We start from the raw sequence: 15,964 nt of genomic DNA on the forward strand, positions 1-15,964 counted from the left end.
AGCAGGTCAGAACCCAGCAGGGAACGGGATGGCAGGTGGTATGGGGACCAGAAAATCACGGGGGGAGGGAGGGAGGGGGGTAGCAGACAGGTGCATGGCAGAGAGGGGGGAGGGGCCAGGGCACAGCAGGTCACAGCTCAAGGAGTCGGTGTGGAAGAGGAGTCACAAGGCCAGATACTCCACTAGATCAGCTGTCAGCACACAGCTAACGAGAAGCTGGTCAGAGCAGCAGAAACAACAAACCAGAACGCCGCTGCAGAATGTCTGGTCAGAGCACAGCTAATCGAGGCGGCAGCAGAGGGGCATTAATCCTCACAGTTGCCTGACGGGAGGGAGGGGTTGGGGGGGGGGGGGAAGCGAGGGTCATGATTGGCCGGAGGGTATCGACTGTGGTGTCTGACTCACGCGGTGCGGCGCGTCGAATCGATCGGAATCAGCTGCGAGTCGGAGTCCAAAGTGCGACCAGAGTCGCACCGCTGATGTGGCTCTTCGGTGTGGATCGATCGCAGCTGTTCGTTCGCTGGTTTAGTGGTCGTCTGATGTAATGGTCGTCCGGCGTAGTGATCGCCTGGTGTAGTGATCGTCTGGTTTAATGATCGTCCGGTTTGCAGACAGCAGGATACGTATTCGTTTGATATTGATTGCAATACTCGCGTGTATAGTTGCGTAGTCGTTTCGTCTCGGATGCGGCATGGCCGCCAACCATGCCTGCCCTCAGCAGCTTGGAATCGCATGCACCCCGCCGCCACAGCGCCAACCACGGTGTGTTTCTAGAATTACGCCAGCTGAGCGTCGCGTTGACCAAAACGCTGCCGAAGCATTATCGAAACATCACTGTGTTCGGCCGAAGTCATAGTATTGTCGTCGAAAGACGGCCGTGAAAATCTGTAAAAAATGCAACGCGACACGCACCGTCCCGCACCCTGTTATGGAGAGCCAGCGACTGTTAGAGGCGTTATTGACACTCAGGAACCATGGTGCAACGGGCTTCGAACCCCGACGTCGCACGTGGCAGCCGAAGGTGCTTACCATTCGGCAATAACACGCCCCGGGCGACGGAAGTCGGCGATCAATTTACGTGCGCCATATCCGCGACGTTCAGCGCACCTGTCTCGCCGCCAGACGGTGACCATCAAGGAGGGCATTCAGTACCGGTTACGGATCGAGTTCCACGTGCAGCGAGATATCGTCACCGGTCTGCGCTACACGCAGAAGACCTACCGCAAGGGCATCCAAGGTCAGTGGACGCCGCGTCGGGGCGAGAGAAGACGCCCGGCCCGGACGAACCCGGCCGGGCGACGGCGTTTGGAGGGGGGGGGGGGGGGGAGAGGGGGCTCAGCTGGGCAGGCCGTGCGTAGGGTGTTGCCCTCGCGTGAGGTATTATGTTGCCGCGGCAGGCTTACGGTGCCTTAGCAAAACACTGGGCCAGAGGTTTACTTGCTGTTTTTATGATTGGCCCGATGTTTCAGCCGCCAGCTTTCGTCTGTGGCTGAGCGGCGGCGGCTGCAGCGTTTGTTGATCGCGCGGCGCGCTGTCAGTCTTGTGATCCGTCCGTCTTGCTTCCGATCTGTTGTCGTGAGCCTCCACGGTCGGATCGGTTCCAAGAGAACTCTGCCCGGTTTTGTCCGTCTGTGTTATGTCAGTTCAGCTGTGTACGGACCATCGGCGGTCCTGCACGCTATCCTGCACGGCATTGACGGTCTGTTGCACCGCAGCATGGCACAGGAACTGCGGTGTTAGACAGTGATCCGGGGTGAAGACTTTCGAGCTGCGTTGAGGGATGTGGGCCACCTGGACTGGGCTAGTGCACTGCTGTAATAGGCAGGTGCTGATGTAATCCAAGTCACGGGACCATGCTGCTCTAAATGCTGTCGGCCACCGTTGCGCTGCGCCGTCTCCCCGCACAGCGGACCTTTCCGTCGTGCGCTCGCTGCTGCTGTGTGAAACCGCGCCCTCCTGCGTCGCCAGTGGACAAGATGAACCAGATGCTGGGGAGCTACGGCCCTCGGCAGGACGTGCACACCCACCTCACCCCCATGGAGGACGCCCCGTCCGGTAAGTGGGCTCACCGGGTCTGCACGGTCGCCAGCGGGGCAGGCCGGGCGTCGCTCAGCGGGCGGCGAACGTCCTCACGGTCACTGACGGTGCGCGCTACCACGGCGTCCGTCACCGCATCATGCACGGACGCGCCGAGTTGCATCTCGCGTGCGTTAATCATTCTGCGCGTGCCTTGCATCCTCGTACCGGTCTGCCTGTGCACACCACCCCTCGTCGTGCTCGCGCCCCGACGCCTCACGCTCTCGTCCTCACGCCCTGTGTCCGTGCCCGCCGCTCCGTCTCCGTGCCGTCGCCGTCTCCGCCGTCGTCGTCGTCGTCGTCGCGCCCGGACCGGGCCGATGGTGGCATGAGGTGCCGCTCCCTGCCTTATCCGGCCGGCGGCCCTGTCTCGCAGCCAGGCGGCGTGACACGCGAGTCCCCGTCGCTCCTGTCCGGACCCGCTTCCGTCTCCGTCCTTATCGACGCCGCCCCGCGAGCCGACGGGTGGCCGGGCCGGGCCCGCGCCGGCCGGCCTGCACCGGCTGGCCTGCACGGCGGCGGCGCGCGCAGAGGTGTGTCCCGCGCGGCGGCAGAGCACGGGCCGCGCGCTCGTCGTCGCCGGCGGCGGCGGCGGCGGCGGACGTGTTTGTGTTGGATGGTGATTGGCTGCTACCCGGTATTGGAATGCACCACGTGAGGCGTTTAGTGCCCCGTGAGGCCGCCGTTGGGCTCATCCGTTCCATTGCACGCTTGTATGCATTCTCCTCTCCCGCCAATGTTGCCTCACACGCCTTATGCAATGGGTTGTTGTATGGGATTAGTTATTGCCGTATGACCAACGTAGTCGGTGCACCCCAAAGCCCCCCCAGCATGGGATTATTTATTCCGCTGTCACGGCTACTGAGTGACTGCGGTCCCAAAGCTGAGTTCCTGTGAGAAAAGTGCACCAGCCGACCTCTCACGTCGTTGCGTGATGACAACGGCCTGATATCGGCCAGCTGGCCTGCCCAATATGCCTGCCGTCTTGCCTCCGGTGTTTGTAAATGCTCAGGTGCTCATTTTTCCCCATTACACATTTACGTCGCTTCCCTGCGCCAGTTGCGTTTGACACCAGCTCGTGGCTCGTATGTTGATGGCCTAGCTCCCCCCCCCCCCACCCCCACCCCCCACCCCGAGTGCGTGGGCTGTTCCGCGCAGGGATAAGCCATCCCCCGCGTGCAAGGCCAGCGCCCCACCAGCCCGGCGCCGCGTGCTGAGCTGGGCGCCGCTCCGTCGGCAGGCATGCTCGCCCGCGGCACCTACAACGTCAAGTCCGTGTTCTGCGACGACGACAAGAACGAGTACCTCAAATGGGAGTGGAGCTTCGAGATCAAGAAGGAGTGGTAGAGTGGCCGGCGACCGCGAGGGAGTGGAGGCTGCGCCGACGGCCGCGCCGTCTGCTTATTTTAGTCGGCGCGCGGCGGAGTAACTGCTGCCCGCCCGATGGCCATCCGTTTTGATGGGATGCGTAGCGATTCGCTTGCGTCAGTTGCCAGATGGGTTGCCAGGCGCCCGGTCGGCGCTGCTGCCGCGCTGTATTTTAGAGCGCCGTGATTGTGGTATTCCGAACGGTGATTGCTGAGCGGTCTCGTGCACTTGGCCGGTCCTTTTCGGTGAGGAAATGTGCGATTTGTGATAATCCTTGATTGCCCGCGTTGTATTCTGGCTTCTTGCTGTTCAGCAGTTATTTTTACGTGAACTTGCAACCAAGATAATTTCATATCACTCTATAATCTATGTTTTGCGTACCTAGATGTGTGCGTGCCCAAACGAATATGATATTGCTTCTCTTTATTGTGCCGTCGTGTGTCTGTTGCGGCGGCATGCCAGCTGCGTTATCGCCGCCCCTGTCCGTAATGATCGTACTGCGAGTCGACATTTACTCTTCACGCCGGCTGTTCTTTGGCACGCTGCCAGCTCCGCTTTTGTACTGTTTTTTGCCGTCGAATCTGCCGACTGGTGCGTCAGCCGAGCGGAGCAGAAGAGTGCGTGTCCGCCCCGAGCGCCTCGGCCGCGCCGCCGGCCCGCTCCCGCCGCCGCTGGCGGGCCGCTGGACTCGCCTCTGCTGCCGCGTGCGTGTGCGCGTCCCCGCCGAAGCGTCGGGCCGGCGCGGACGCCGCCGCCGCCGCCGCCGCCGCCACCCGCCGACCGCAGATCGCGCCGCTTCCGCCCGCGCGGCGGCGGCGGCGGCGGCGGGCGGGCGGGGGGACGCGGGAGGCACTAGACGGACCGCCCGTCGCTGCCCGGCCGGCCCGACGCGACGCGTCCTTGTAATCGGTGTGAACGATTTGATATCTTTGAATAAACTGGAAATTTTCGCTCGGAGGTCATCGTTACGTTGGTAAGAGGGAAGGGTACCGATTGCGGGAGTCAGTGCATAAGATGGCACCCGATGTTGCATCACAGTGATTCATCCGTTTCTTATCCAAGCGATGCATGACGCATATGCATGCAGATGCACGTTTATGGTAGCGGGACGTTGCACAAGCGCAGTGATGTAAATGAGGTGGGGTCGCCCATGTTGTCATGCGTCAAAATATCAACGGCCTGATGTTCTGAAGCGTTGTGCACACAGGCACGCCGTCATCAACATTACCGTATTACAAAACATTTGCTTGTTCTGGAATCGAGCTGGACGAAACAAACCGCACGGTATAGCTGTTGTCATGCGTCAAAATATCAACGAAATAATTTTATGAAGAGTTGTGTACACAGCGACACCGTCATCAACATTAAGTGGCCGCACCTGCTTTTTTATAGCTCGATGAATCAAGTGCGTTTTTCTCCACACGGACCACCGAACGCGAAATATTTCGGTACATTGGGGCAAAACCTCAAGTGTTTCGATATGCAGCACTCACTGATGATAGGCTATCGAGGCTGCCCTCCATCTCAGCAGGATCTTTGACCGTGAGCTCCGAGCACATAGTGCGTGCGCCGAGCCCTCGCACTCGACGCTCTGTTCGGAGCCTCGACGGTCGCGTCCCGGCCCGGCCCGTTCCTCGCGCTTCTCGCCGACCATGCTGCGTCTGCCTCGCCTCGCCGCGCTGCTCGCCGTCCTCGCGGCCGCCTCGGCCGACCACTGCGAGGACTTCGAGTCGGGCGGGCTGGGCACCTTCTGGGCCGACAACACGGGCGACGAGTCGGCCCTCTGGCGGGCGCGCTCGCACGCTGACCTGCGGCGCGAGGTGCCCGACCTGCCGGCCGAGCCGTCCGGCCGCTGGCTGGCGTACGTGACGGCGCAGCCGGCCGGCGGCGCCTACCTCAGCTCGCGGCTCGTGTCCAGCGCGGCGCTGCACTACCCGGCCGGCAGCACCCTCCGCCTGCGCTACTGGATCCGCTCCCGGGTGGAGGGGGCCAACTCGCTGGACGTGCGCCTGGTGGTGGACTCGACCGAGCAGCCGCACGCCTTCCTCGACCTCAAGGGCCAGGGCACGGCGACCAACGACCAGTGGCGGGTGGCAACGGCCCAGATCCCATTCGTGAACGGCACCGCGCGGGTAAGGCGAGGGGCGGCGGCGGCGGCGGCGCGCTGGCGCCGGCGAGAACCGGCGGGAGCGGAGGAATGCTGCTCGGGCGGGGGGAGGGGGGGGGGGGGGGTCGGTGCTCGTGATGGGGCGTGGTGGCGCTGTCTGCTTTGTGGTCTGTGCAGTTTGGATGAGCCAGTGTCATGCTGTTCTCTGCAGGGAGCGTCCTTTCTGCAACGTACGGTGTTCCGGTAGTAGGTAGAAGCTAGGGCTGCTAGTTCCAAAGCCATTTGACGAGACGTCTGTTGCATCGCAATGTATGCAATGGAACTTACTGTTTGGGGAAGGCAATTGGAAGAACGACGAGAGTTTCTCTTTTTGCCGAAAGGAGTATTTTCACAAGCGTTTTCCATATACGTCCTTGTTTCTTAGCCTTGGACTGGTCGTTATTACACGCGAAACTTCACAAAACCAAGTGCTGGGGAGTTACAAATGCAATTCATCTCCCAATTTGCCCTACAACTTTTGCTATGCATGCACTGAATACCGATGACTGAAAATCTCAGTCGATGCGTGAAAAGAGAATGCATCACTTGAAAGTAAAATGGCGTCCATGGCAATGCATCTTTCTCTGTCTTATTTTTTGCCGCCTTGACTGTGTTCTTGACATCGGTTGCATGGTTAACTGCTGGTTTGGTTGCGGGGCGGGCAGCATTCGGCGAGCAGTGTCAGCAGTTACAGCAGCCGTGCCCCCTTCCCAGCTCTCGATCTTCGGAGGGAGGCGGACAGACCCGCTGGACCAGGTCGCCATCGACGACATCGTCGTACACGGGCCAGCGGGTCTAGATCACCCGTGTGGCGGCGCCAGCAGCACCACCACCAGCCAGCCGACCTCCACGGCACCCTCCACGCCCTTACCCAGCACCACAACGCCGGCACCCAGCACCACGACACCAGCACCCAGCACCACAACACCGGCACCCAGCACCACGACACCGGTGCCCAGCACCACGACACCAGTACCCAGCACGACGACACCGGTACCCAGCACCACGACACCGGTGCCCAGCACCACGACACCAGCACCCAGTACCACGACACCGGCACCCAGCACAACATCAGCACCCAGCACCACAACACCAGCACCCACCACAACACCAGCACCCAGCACCACCTCCCAGGAACCGAGCCGGTCTACCACCCCAGACTCTCACCATCGCTGCTTCTGCTCGCTCGGCACACACCAAGACGGAGGCCTGAACGTGCTGGTCACCCTGCCGCCGATGCTATCGTTCAGCTGCGACGCCGACGGCGAGCGCCTCTGTCGCGAGGAGTGCAAGGTGTCCACCGACGTGCTAATGGCGCAGGGCTCCTGGTCGGCGCTCGTCGACGGCCAGAAGCTGGGCGACGCGGCCTGCGCCAGCCTCGGCCACGACGAGACGCGTGGCCTCACCGCCGGCGTGTTCCACGCCGTGTGCGATCACGCGCCGCACCACTCTGGCGAGTTCCAGCCGAAGCTCTGTTGCGAACGCGGCCGCTACGAACGCTGCCAGTTCTGAGCCAGCGCCGTTGTTGACTTGCTGCAAGTGCGCGTTAGGTGACGCTTCTTAGTGTGTTTAGATGCACTCGCGTTGCATGCGAGCTGTCTTATGAGAATGGTTGTCACGGACCACCTAGCAGGCTTTTGAAAATCTCTTTATGCATCATGTCACACTCGACATTTGAAGAGCAAATGATATCAATCGACTTAAAACCACTCCATGATGGCATCGGTGTACCACGTGGTGAACGCGACTTGTGCAGAGCAACAAATAAACGGAAGCATGAATTCTTCTTTATAACACACTCTCTTCAATGAGGCTGCTTCATGTGAGCGATGTGCGCACATCTGGAGTCATAGGGCCATCTAATGTACCTACATGGGGATACCCAGGAGCCTTGACGCAGTTCGAAACAAATGGGAGGGTTGAACTGGTCCAGGTCAGGGTGACCGCCAGTAGGATTGTTGAGGCTGAAGGCAGCTTGAAGGGACCATCGGAGCAGTCGAGGGCGCGGACCTCAGCCGTGACAACATAAAAATGTCACTTACTGTGCTTCAAGTATGTGCGCTGAGCAGGGGCGGATCCAGGATTTCATCATGGGAGGGGCCGTTCGTGCCTCGTTGTGATGTCCCTGGAACTAGATGAATTCCTCCCCCCTCTCTCAAAGAAGTCCCCGGATTTCGGCTATTCCACATTCTGATTCGCGTTTTTTAAGCGATACAATATCGTCCGTTGCAGTGGTTCCCCGGAATTGTCCACTTTATTTCAAGAGGTCAATTTTTATGTTGAACTTGAACAACTGGGTCCGTTTGAAGAGTACCTGAACTTTGGTGCGTCTTTAAAGTATACGTCATGTGGACCCGAAATGAAAATTTGTGTGCCCCTTCACCCCGATATTTTGGTGCCCCCGCAGTCCAAGGGGGGCATAGCCTCATGGACCCGCTCCGGATCCGCCACTGGCACTGGCGTATACTTGATAGCCGTCTTCTGGTTTTGCTTGGAGTTTAGCTTGTCCTGGGACCGAGGGACCCGGGATCTGCTAATCAAAGTGTTGATATCCAATGGGTTATGAATTGGGGGCGGGGGGATGCGAGAGTCACAATGCCCGACCCAGCCCTGAAAGACCCCTAGATGGTGTTGCATGGAAATAAACAAATTAAAATCCAGGTTTACCCGCCCCCAGCGAACTTTTAATTGGGATTCTTCCACCACGCAGATGATTGACGAAATAGATAATTCCAGTCATTTTGCTTCCCGTGCACTGCCGTGAGCATATCGTTCAACTTCAAGCCTCCCATTTCACCGCCCATGCTAGCATATCGAGGGGTACACCGCACTTCCGGGGTCTTGAGGTCACGTACGTGGGATCCGTACTGCCGACGATGATAGGGGCTGCTGGAGCTTCGATGGTTGTATGCTTGTGAATGCTGGCATCAATGGAGTTGTGGTTATAATCATTATTCATAGTTGCATGGGACCATGTGCCACAAAATCCTTAAGTTAAGGGAAAGTATCCATGCAACACAGCTCGTCAGTTTGATAAATATCAGATGGAATCTTTTCGTTTACCTGTCAAATCAAAGTTGACAAACCTGATATCGCCAATGGTCAAAATCTCGGTTTTATTTATTTGACGTCATCAAAGGTCTCATAGCGACAGGCAAAGTTATCATCTGAACTTTAATTATGTTATCCTTGCCGCATATTTGCGATGTAAACAAACGCCGAGGCAGCGCGGCGTTTAATACGGCTGGCAGGAGGCACTGGGGCTATGGAGGGTGAAGTGGGCCCTGGCTGCATTTGGGCAGTGGGACGGTGAAGTAGGATGGGAAGGTACGTTTTGCATTTTCTACGGCTAATATAGCTTCAAAGATAAGTTATCACAAGCGATCAAAAGCTCATCGGTCAGGCAAACATCGTTCTGTTGGTTTCAGTTCCTCGTCCGTGCTGGTCGTCAGTGCATTGGAGGAAGATATTGTTGGTCTACCTTTGAATGTTATGTTTAATGTTCATCATTATCTGTATTGGGTAGGAATAGGTTGGGGTAGGATGGTAATTTTTTCAGAATTACCCCATTCTGAGCAGCAACTGTCCACTTCTCCCCTCTCTATGCCTGTGTTGTTACTTGCTAAATGCGACCCTGAGCCCTATGCCTGTGGTTAATGTCAGCAGCTGTTTAACTGCATCCAATTTGTCATGTTGTGCTCCACACGCTTGATGTTGAGTGGCATGGTAGGAAGTCTAGGACTTTCCCGTTCCCTGAAATTTAAAGTTCCCATGCCTGTGCTCAAGCCTTGTGTGTCCCATGGCAAACTTAACTGAAATTTTGCCTGTGTTATAGAATTTATTACCAGCTTGAAGTGGTGATAAAATCTATGTTTTACCACACATAATTTATGCAAACAGATAATATCAATCATTCATGTGCATTAAATATAGTGTCAATGCTTTTCCTATACTACAAGGCTACCATGAATCAGTGCCACCAGGGGTGTTGCCAACAGCTTGTAGGGATCAAAGGGGGCTTGAATCCTTGGAGCCTAATTTTGCTGTCTCAGGCAACTGGGACAATCATATGATATCAATACCTTGGCATCCTGCATGTGTTAGGTGTTGAACCTTCTGGATACTTTTAATTGGGATTCCATTACCTGTTTTAAGTTAAGCATTCCTACTATATAAAGAGAGTGCTGGGAAAAATAATTGTGTCACATGAGTTGGACATTAATTCTAAGTGATATATACTGCAGAGAGTAATGCAATCTGGTTGTGCATGACTGTATCAGTGCAATGCACATTGCAGAAAATAACATCATGATGTGTTTTCAGCTGGCAGTTCCCAGATTAATGTTCTGACTAGTACAAGAGCAAGAGCAGACCAAGGATCAAACCAATGTCATCTCCAGATGATGCCAAAGATCCTGCAGAGGGGTCCAGTCCAGCTGCTGCCAGTGGCTCTCCAGCTTCTGGTGATGGCAGGCAGTCACCTGCTGATGCTGCAGGCACAGTGGAAGACCAGGGCACAGACCAAACCAACACTGCTGATGTTCCAGTAGATGAGCAGCCACCCATCTCAGATGAGCATGCAGATGCTGCAGGCATAGCTACAGGCAGCGACTCGGCGGAGGTCGGGTCAGCAGACGTGCCCACACCCGCGGAGACCGCCGCCGATCCGGCAGCGCCGCCGCCAGATGGGGCGACTAGCGATTCCGGTTCCACTGCCGACGTACCTGCCGCCCCGTCAGGGGCCGACGCCGCCGCGGAGGCCGGGTCCCAGCAGGAAACGGCGCCGTCGCAGGCGGGGGTGGCTGCTGTGAAGTCGCAAGCAAGTGCAGCCTCTGTAAAGTCGCAGACAAGTGCGGCCAGTACGAAGTCACAGACAAGTGCAAGTGCTGTGAAGTCGAAAACAAGTACAGATGCTGTGATGTCAAAGACAAGTGCAGGTGGTGTGAAGTCACAGGCAAGTGCAGATGCTGTAAAGCCACAGACAGGTACAGATGCTGTGAAGTCACAGACAGGTGCAGGTGGTGTGAAGTCACAGACAAGTGCAGATGCTGTGAGGTCAAAGACAAGTGCAGCCACTGTGAAGTCACAGACAAGTGCAGATGCTGTAAAGCCACAGACAAGTGCAGATGCTGTGAAGTCACAGACAAGTGCAGGTGGTGTGAAGTCACAGACAAGTGTAGGCAGTGTGAAGTCACAGACAAGTGCAGATGCTGTGAAATCGCAGACAAGTGCAGCAACTGTGAAGTCACAGACAAGTGCAGATGCTGTGAAGCCACAGACAAGTGCAGCTGCCAGGAGGTCACAAACAAGTGCAGTTCCTCTGCCATCAGGGGAAGGGCCAGTTACTATCAAGTCAGAACCTGCTGCAAATGCTGCTACTCAGGTAGAGACAATTGTAGCTGCTGCAAAGTCAGAACCTGTGCAATCTGTTGTGAAGTCAGGGACTGCCAATGTGAACTCAGAGGCAAGTGCGGCTGCCGTGAAGTCAAAGGAAGGTGTAACCACTGCTAAGTCGGGAGAAGTTGCAGTTGCTGTGAAGACAGAGCCTACTGATAGTATAAGTACTGCTAAGTCAGGAGAGGGTGCAGTTGCTGTGAAGTCAGAGCCTTCTGAAAGCATGACCACAGCTACATCAGGAGAAGGTCCAGCTCCCATGAAGCCTGAGCCCCTGACTGTGCAGTCTGGGCAAGGTCCACTTGCTGTGAAGTCCGAGCCGGTAGGAGGCGCAGCAGCCGCGGCTCCGGAGACAGCCGCAGAAGCTGTGAAGTCAGACCCCGGCCCCAGCGTGACATCTGAGGCCGGTGCGGGGGCCGTGGCGCTGGAGCCGCTACAGCCGCAGGATTCTAAGTACGGCCTGCTCAACCCTGGTGAGAGGCGTGTCGTGCTGGCTCCTACTGGGCGTGGCGCATCATCACGTGGAAGGCGGTGCCCGCCCCGGTGGCTCAGTTGGTTAGGGCGGCTGCCTTCCGATGCACCCACCCGTGGCGGGGTGGGTTCGAGTCGCTTTAGGCGCTCACTACTTGTCCCTGACAGGTCTGGTCTGCGGCCGGTGGCTGCGGTCGCGCTAAAGGTCAGTTGATGTCAGAGGGCAAGACGGACCGTGCCGAGCATTGTGGCACGTTAAGGTTTCGCCACTGAATTCTGCCGTTGCCTGGAATGAGGCGATCGGATGGTAGGGGTCAAGGCTCACACAGCAAGCACTGCCTAGCGTCGGCTCCGATCCCGAAAATCCGTCCATTCGAAGGGTTCGGATCAAATTTGTAAAAACGGCCATCTGGGGTGTGGGCTTCGCGCCTTGTCTTGACTCGTGCAACATTTCATATGCAATGTGCCAGATCACGTCTATCAGCAGGCGGCTGGGAGCTGCTGAATGTGCTGGAAATTGTTAGCCTGTGCCGTCAGATACGTCCTTGACAGAACATTTTCTGTACCCTATAGGTTTAACAGCTGTGCAGGTCTGTGCTGATAGACTTGACTCTTGACCTGATCGGGCAGTTCTTGACTCGGCTCTTGACGACCGGGCAGTTCTGGATCTGGTTGTTGACTTGACCAGACAGTCCTGGATTTGACTGTTGACTTGACCAGACAGTTCTGGATCTGACTGTTGACTTAACTGGACAGTTCTCGATTTGACTGTTGACCTGCTCAGGCAGTTCTGGACTTAATTATTGACTTGACCAGACAGGTCTGGATTTGAGTCTGGACTTAGCCGGACAGTTCTGGATTTGACTCCTGACTTGACTGGACGGTTCTTTACTCGACCTGCCCTGCTGCCTTCAGACGGCCTGGCAGCGACGCCGTCCACGTCGCTGGACCGCAGCGCCAGCGAGATACGCCGGCCGCCGCCGCCGCCTCCGAGTCCAGCTGGAGTTCAGGGCCACTGGGCCGCCCGGGCCGCAGGACCAGCTCTACTGGCAGCAGCAGCTGACCGAGCTGGAGCGTGAACAGGACAGGTGCCGGCTCGTCACCAGCGGCCCGCCGGCGTGACGGCCGTCACGCGCGCGTCCTGTCGCTCTGTCGTGTGACGTGTCGGCCGGGTCTGGGGCCGCAGTCGGCGCTCGGGGCTGGACCTGACGAGCTCTGTTGCCGGGCTGTGGCCTGTCGCCTGGCTGGTCATGTTACCCGGTCCCGTTTCCCGTTTGTCACCGGACAGTAGGCTCCTGACCATGCCCCCCCCCCCCCCCTATCCGGATATCGACAGTGAATGCAATTTATAACAGTATTTCCTGTCCAGTGTGTGTGTGTGGGGGGGGGGGGGGGCGTTTGATCAAGTCCAACACATTCTGATGCGGTCTAATCAGTCCTAATTAGTTTGACCTCACTCGGCCTGACCCCTCGACCAAGCTTGGACGTTGGCACCTGGACAGGTCTAGCCTGGTCATCCAACCTGATGAGACCTGATGGCAACTGACTGACTTGACTCATCCACCCAAGCTGACGTGACGTAACCTGACCTGACCTGACCTGACCTGACATGACCTGGCTGTCGAGCCTGACCGACCTGAACTGATCTGACTAGTCGTGACCTGACCTGGCTGTCGAGCCTGACTGAATTAAACTGATCTGACTTGTCCTGACCTGACCTGGCTGTTGAGCCTGACTGACTTGAACTGATCTGACTTGTCCTGACCTGACCTGGCTGTCGAGCCTGACCGACTTGAACTGATCTGACTTGTCCTGACCTGACCTGACCTGACTGGTAGGCCTCCGCCGGAGGAGACCGACCGTCGGCCGGACCTGACCTGACCTGACCTGACCTGACCTGACCTGACCTGACCTGACCTGACCCGACCCGACCCGACCCGACCGGTAGACCTGCTCCGGAGGAAACAACCCTCGGCCGGACCCGAGCTGACCTGACCTGACCCGCCCTGACCCGATCGGCAGGCTTCCGCCGGAGGAGACCGACCGTCGGCCGGAGCAGATGGGGTTCCGCAGCCCGGAGGAGTACGCCCGGCGCGCCAGCGAGGCGCCGCTGCCAGGCGCCGCGCCGCCCGCCTTCCCCGTGGACCGGCGCGGAGTGACGTCATACCCGCTGTACTCGGTGCCAGAGATCTCGCCCGGCGATGGTGGTGAGCGCGGCCGAGGCGGCCGATGCCGCTGTCTCTTGTTGGCTGTGTCCGTGCCTGAGCTCACGCTGTGGAACAAGAGCGATGAGGTGTGGTTCAGGCGCGGGAGATCACGATTGGCGTGGAGATTTGCTGGTCGTTGATGTTGCAAGCAGTTGACATGGATCACATTCGACGACGGCCTCCAGCAGCCCTGATGTAACCGAAAGTCGATTATCAGAACGCATGAACCGCTCTGCAATGTGTTCATTGATGCGAGACCCAGATTGCATTGCGTTTTCTGCTTTGAAATGTGCATGCATGATGGGTCATGGTTTGTCGTGTCTGTTGCTTTGGCTGCCTGACTGGTCATGCGCTGTCCACGGCTGACACTGCTCAGATTAGCCTTTTTCACACCATCCTTCTCTCTGCCGCATCTCGGTAAGCTCAAGTCATCGTTTTGGTTGCGTTGCTTGCGGCGGGCGCCGATATGTGGCTTCGCATCGCTGCCGGCAGATGTCAGTGACAACGGCGTGCTGCTCGCGGAGCTGGTGGATCGGCTGAGTTCCGACAGTGAGACGCCGCGGGGCCGCTCGTACCCGCTGTACCAGCGGCCCGATGGCGACCTCTCCTCCCCCGAGTCCAGGTCGCCCCCGCTTGGTGCGTTGCTGTGGGCCTCGTCCCTTCATCTCAAACATGTGGGATGGGATATGGGACACATGTGGTGTGGCACGGGACATATCTCGGGCCAGTTTCCATGGTCTGGACTCTCCTTTTTATGAGTTCGTGGACTACACGCGGTCAGACATTCTCGCAACCTTGCCAGGACGGTAATATCCACTAAGAGTTAGTTGTACGTAGCTTTTATCTAGGGCATATCCATCACACAACTCACTGTCAGGCAGTTGGAGCTGATTTTTTCGGTTTGGGGATAAAAAGTATGGGTGGGAAACGTACACATGCAAATAGTACGTCCGCATTTGTTCGTCAGCGAATGTACGTGAGGTACATACATGTAAGGCACATTTAAGGCCGCGTGGCCGAAGTATGCCTGTAACTATTGGGTCTGATCTTTGGCCGTCGGCCCACATTTCACCAGCACTTGAAGATGATAAAGGTTAAGTGTCGTAGGCGCATGAACTCCATGAAAGTGATGTGTCATATGACCTTTGGAGCTGATAGGTGCATCCTGCTGAACTTGTATAGAGCTTTAATTTGACCGGTCATCTACTACGCTAGCCCTGTCTACGACAGAGCTCCTGCATCTTCGAAGCAGGTTTTGGGCACAATTCGCCATGCATGAGTTCGTACGGCCACCGGAGTTTTTCGTACGATCCGATCAAGAAACTTGCTGGTGGAGGTCATTGAACCGCCTGTGCCTCCTGGGAGGCCGCTTACTTTGAATTACGTCACAAAGGCTTCACAATCTCCGGATGACCCAGCCTTCGAGCCCATTTTCTCTCAGGCGTTAATCCGTTCTTTCTTGGGCGGGGCGGGGGGAGGGGGTGGGAGCTACGTCAGTACGGCCGATGTGTCTGTGTGCGCGGGGCTGGCTGGGTGAGGCAGATGTCACGTTGGATGACGTTGCCCCGCACACTCTGGGACCCAGCCCATGACGATGTCCAAGGCTAAGTTGTGACTTGGAACTTTGCCAGCATCATGAAGGTGGCACTGGCGCAAGTAACCGATGCATATGGCTCGCCATTTAAGCTCCATAACTAGCTGAAGTATTTATTCCCCGCCAGAGTTGCTCATTTATTCCTTGGAACGGATCTCACAATACAAAAACCCATTAAAAATTTGCTGATGGGTCCAAAGGCTCGACGGGGACTGGTTGCGTGCTCGTTTAGGGTGATTACACCTTAGTACCAGATTACACCTTAGGGTGATTACAGTCTGGGCCTCCCGCATCATAGTAAGTTTTTCCTCAGAACTGCTCGCCATTTTAGCAACTCTTCAGTACGATAGTCGTCGCCTAGAAAGGGATATAGTCATTTTAACTGACTTGCTTGTTATTTGACGCAACTTCGATGTCGCGCGACCACTGCTCTCCGACGTGCTCGAGCTGCGAGGAATTGGAATGGCTCGGCAACACCTAAGCCGCATCACATTTGTTTGGATCCCCAGTCACGTAAGGATGTTGGTAAATAGCAAAGCGGAGACAGCAGCGAAAGCTGCGGCCTATGAGAGGAGGCCGCTGCCAGTGCATACACCCATGCGAGATCTGAAGTCGGTGACAAATGTGTCCACGACACATGGCAGGACATGCTCGACCATCTCCACGCTTTCGGGGAAACCAAGCCCCAACTTGGCACTTGGGAATCTC

General features: G+C 57.1%; 3 protein-coding genes across 4 annotated transcripts in view; all 3 read left to right on the forward strand.

Moving 5' to 3' along the window:
• The window catches only part of RhoGDI (rho GDP-dissociation inhibitor), a 17,824-nt gene extending 13,665 nt beyond the window's left edge, over nucleotides 1-4,159 (forward strand). Inside the window, exons 5-7 of the mRNA XM_037237789.1 lie at nucleotides 970-1,237; nucleotides 1,969-2,055; nucleotides 3,317-4,159. Of these exons, the coding sequence (XP_037093684.1) occupies nucleotides 970-1,237; nucleotides 1,969-2,055; nucleotides 3,317-3,423 (462 nt within the window). The 3' untranslated portion in view covers nucleotides 3,424-4,159. The remainder of the gene's footprint in view (nucleotides 1-969; nucleotides 1,238-1,968; nucleotides 2,056-3,316) is intronic.
• A 681-nt stretch (nucleotides 4,160-4,840) lies between these two features.
• On the forward strand, nucleotides 4,841-7,371 carry LOC119113484 (mucin-5AC). The gene is made up of 3 exons (XM_037237790.1): nucleotides 4,841-4,849; nucleotides 5,322-5,576; nucleotides 6,305-7,371. The coding sequence occupies exons 1-3, from the start codon at nucleotides 4,841-4,843 to the stop codon at nucleotides 7,100-7,102; spliced, it is 1,062 nt and encodes a 353-aa protein (XP_037093685.1). The 3' UTR covers nucleotides 7,103-7,371.
• Nucleotides 7,372-8,828: 1,457 nt separating this feature from the next.
• LOC119113874 (nucleolar protein dao-5) lies at nucleotides 8,829-14,292 on the forward strand. 2 transcript variants are annotated; one of them, XR_005095978.1, is made up of 5 exons: nucleotides 8,829-8,917; nucleotides 9,914-11,457; nucleotides 12,371-12,543; nucleotides 13,478-13,662; nucleotides 14,155-14,292. XR_005095978.1 is itself a non-coding variant. In XM_037238107.1 (3 exons), the coding sequence occupies exons 2-3, from the start codon at nucleotides 9,978-9,980 to the stop codon at nucleotides 12,532-12,534; spliced, it is 1,644 nt and encodes a 547-aa protein (XP_037094002.1). In that variant the 5' UTR covers nucleotides 8,829-8,917; nucleotides 9,914-9,977; the 3' UTR covers nucleotides 12,535-12,611. The 2 variants fall into 2 exon arrangements, 1 of the variants encoding a protein (XP_037094002.1); XM_037238107.1 differs by lacking the exons at nucleotides 13,478-13,662; nucleotides 14,155-14,292 and having other exon boundaries at nucleotides 12,371-12,611.
• The last annotated feature ends 1,672 nt before the right edge of the window (nucleotides 14,293-15,964 follow it).

The sequence above is a fragment of the Pollicipes pollicipes genome, unplaced genomic scaffold (assembly GCF_011947565.3).
Source record: "Pollicipes pollicipes isolate AB1234 unplaced genomic scaffold, Ppol_2.1 Scaffold_7262;HRSCAF=8765_pilon_pilon_pilon, whole genome shotgun sequence".
NCBI classification, from domain to species: domain Eukaryota; kingdom Metazoa; phylum Arthropoda; class Thecostraca; order Pollicipedomorpha; family Pollicipedidae; genus Pollicipes; species Pollicipes pollicipes.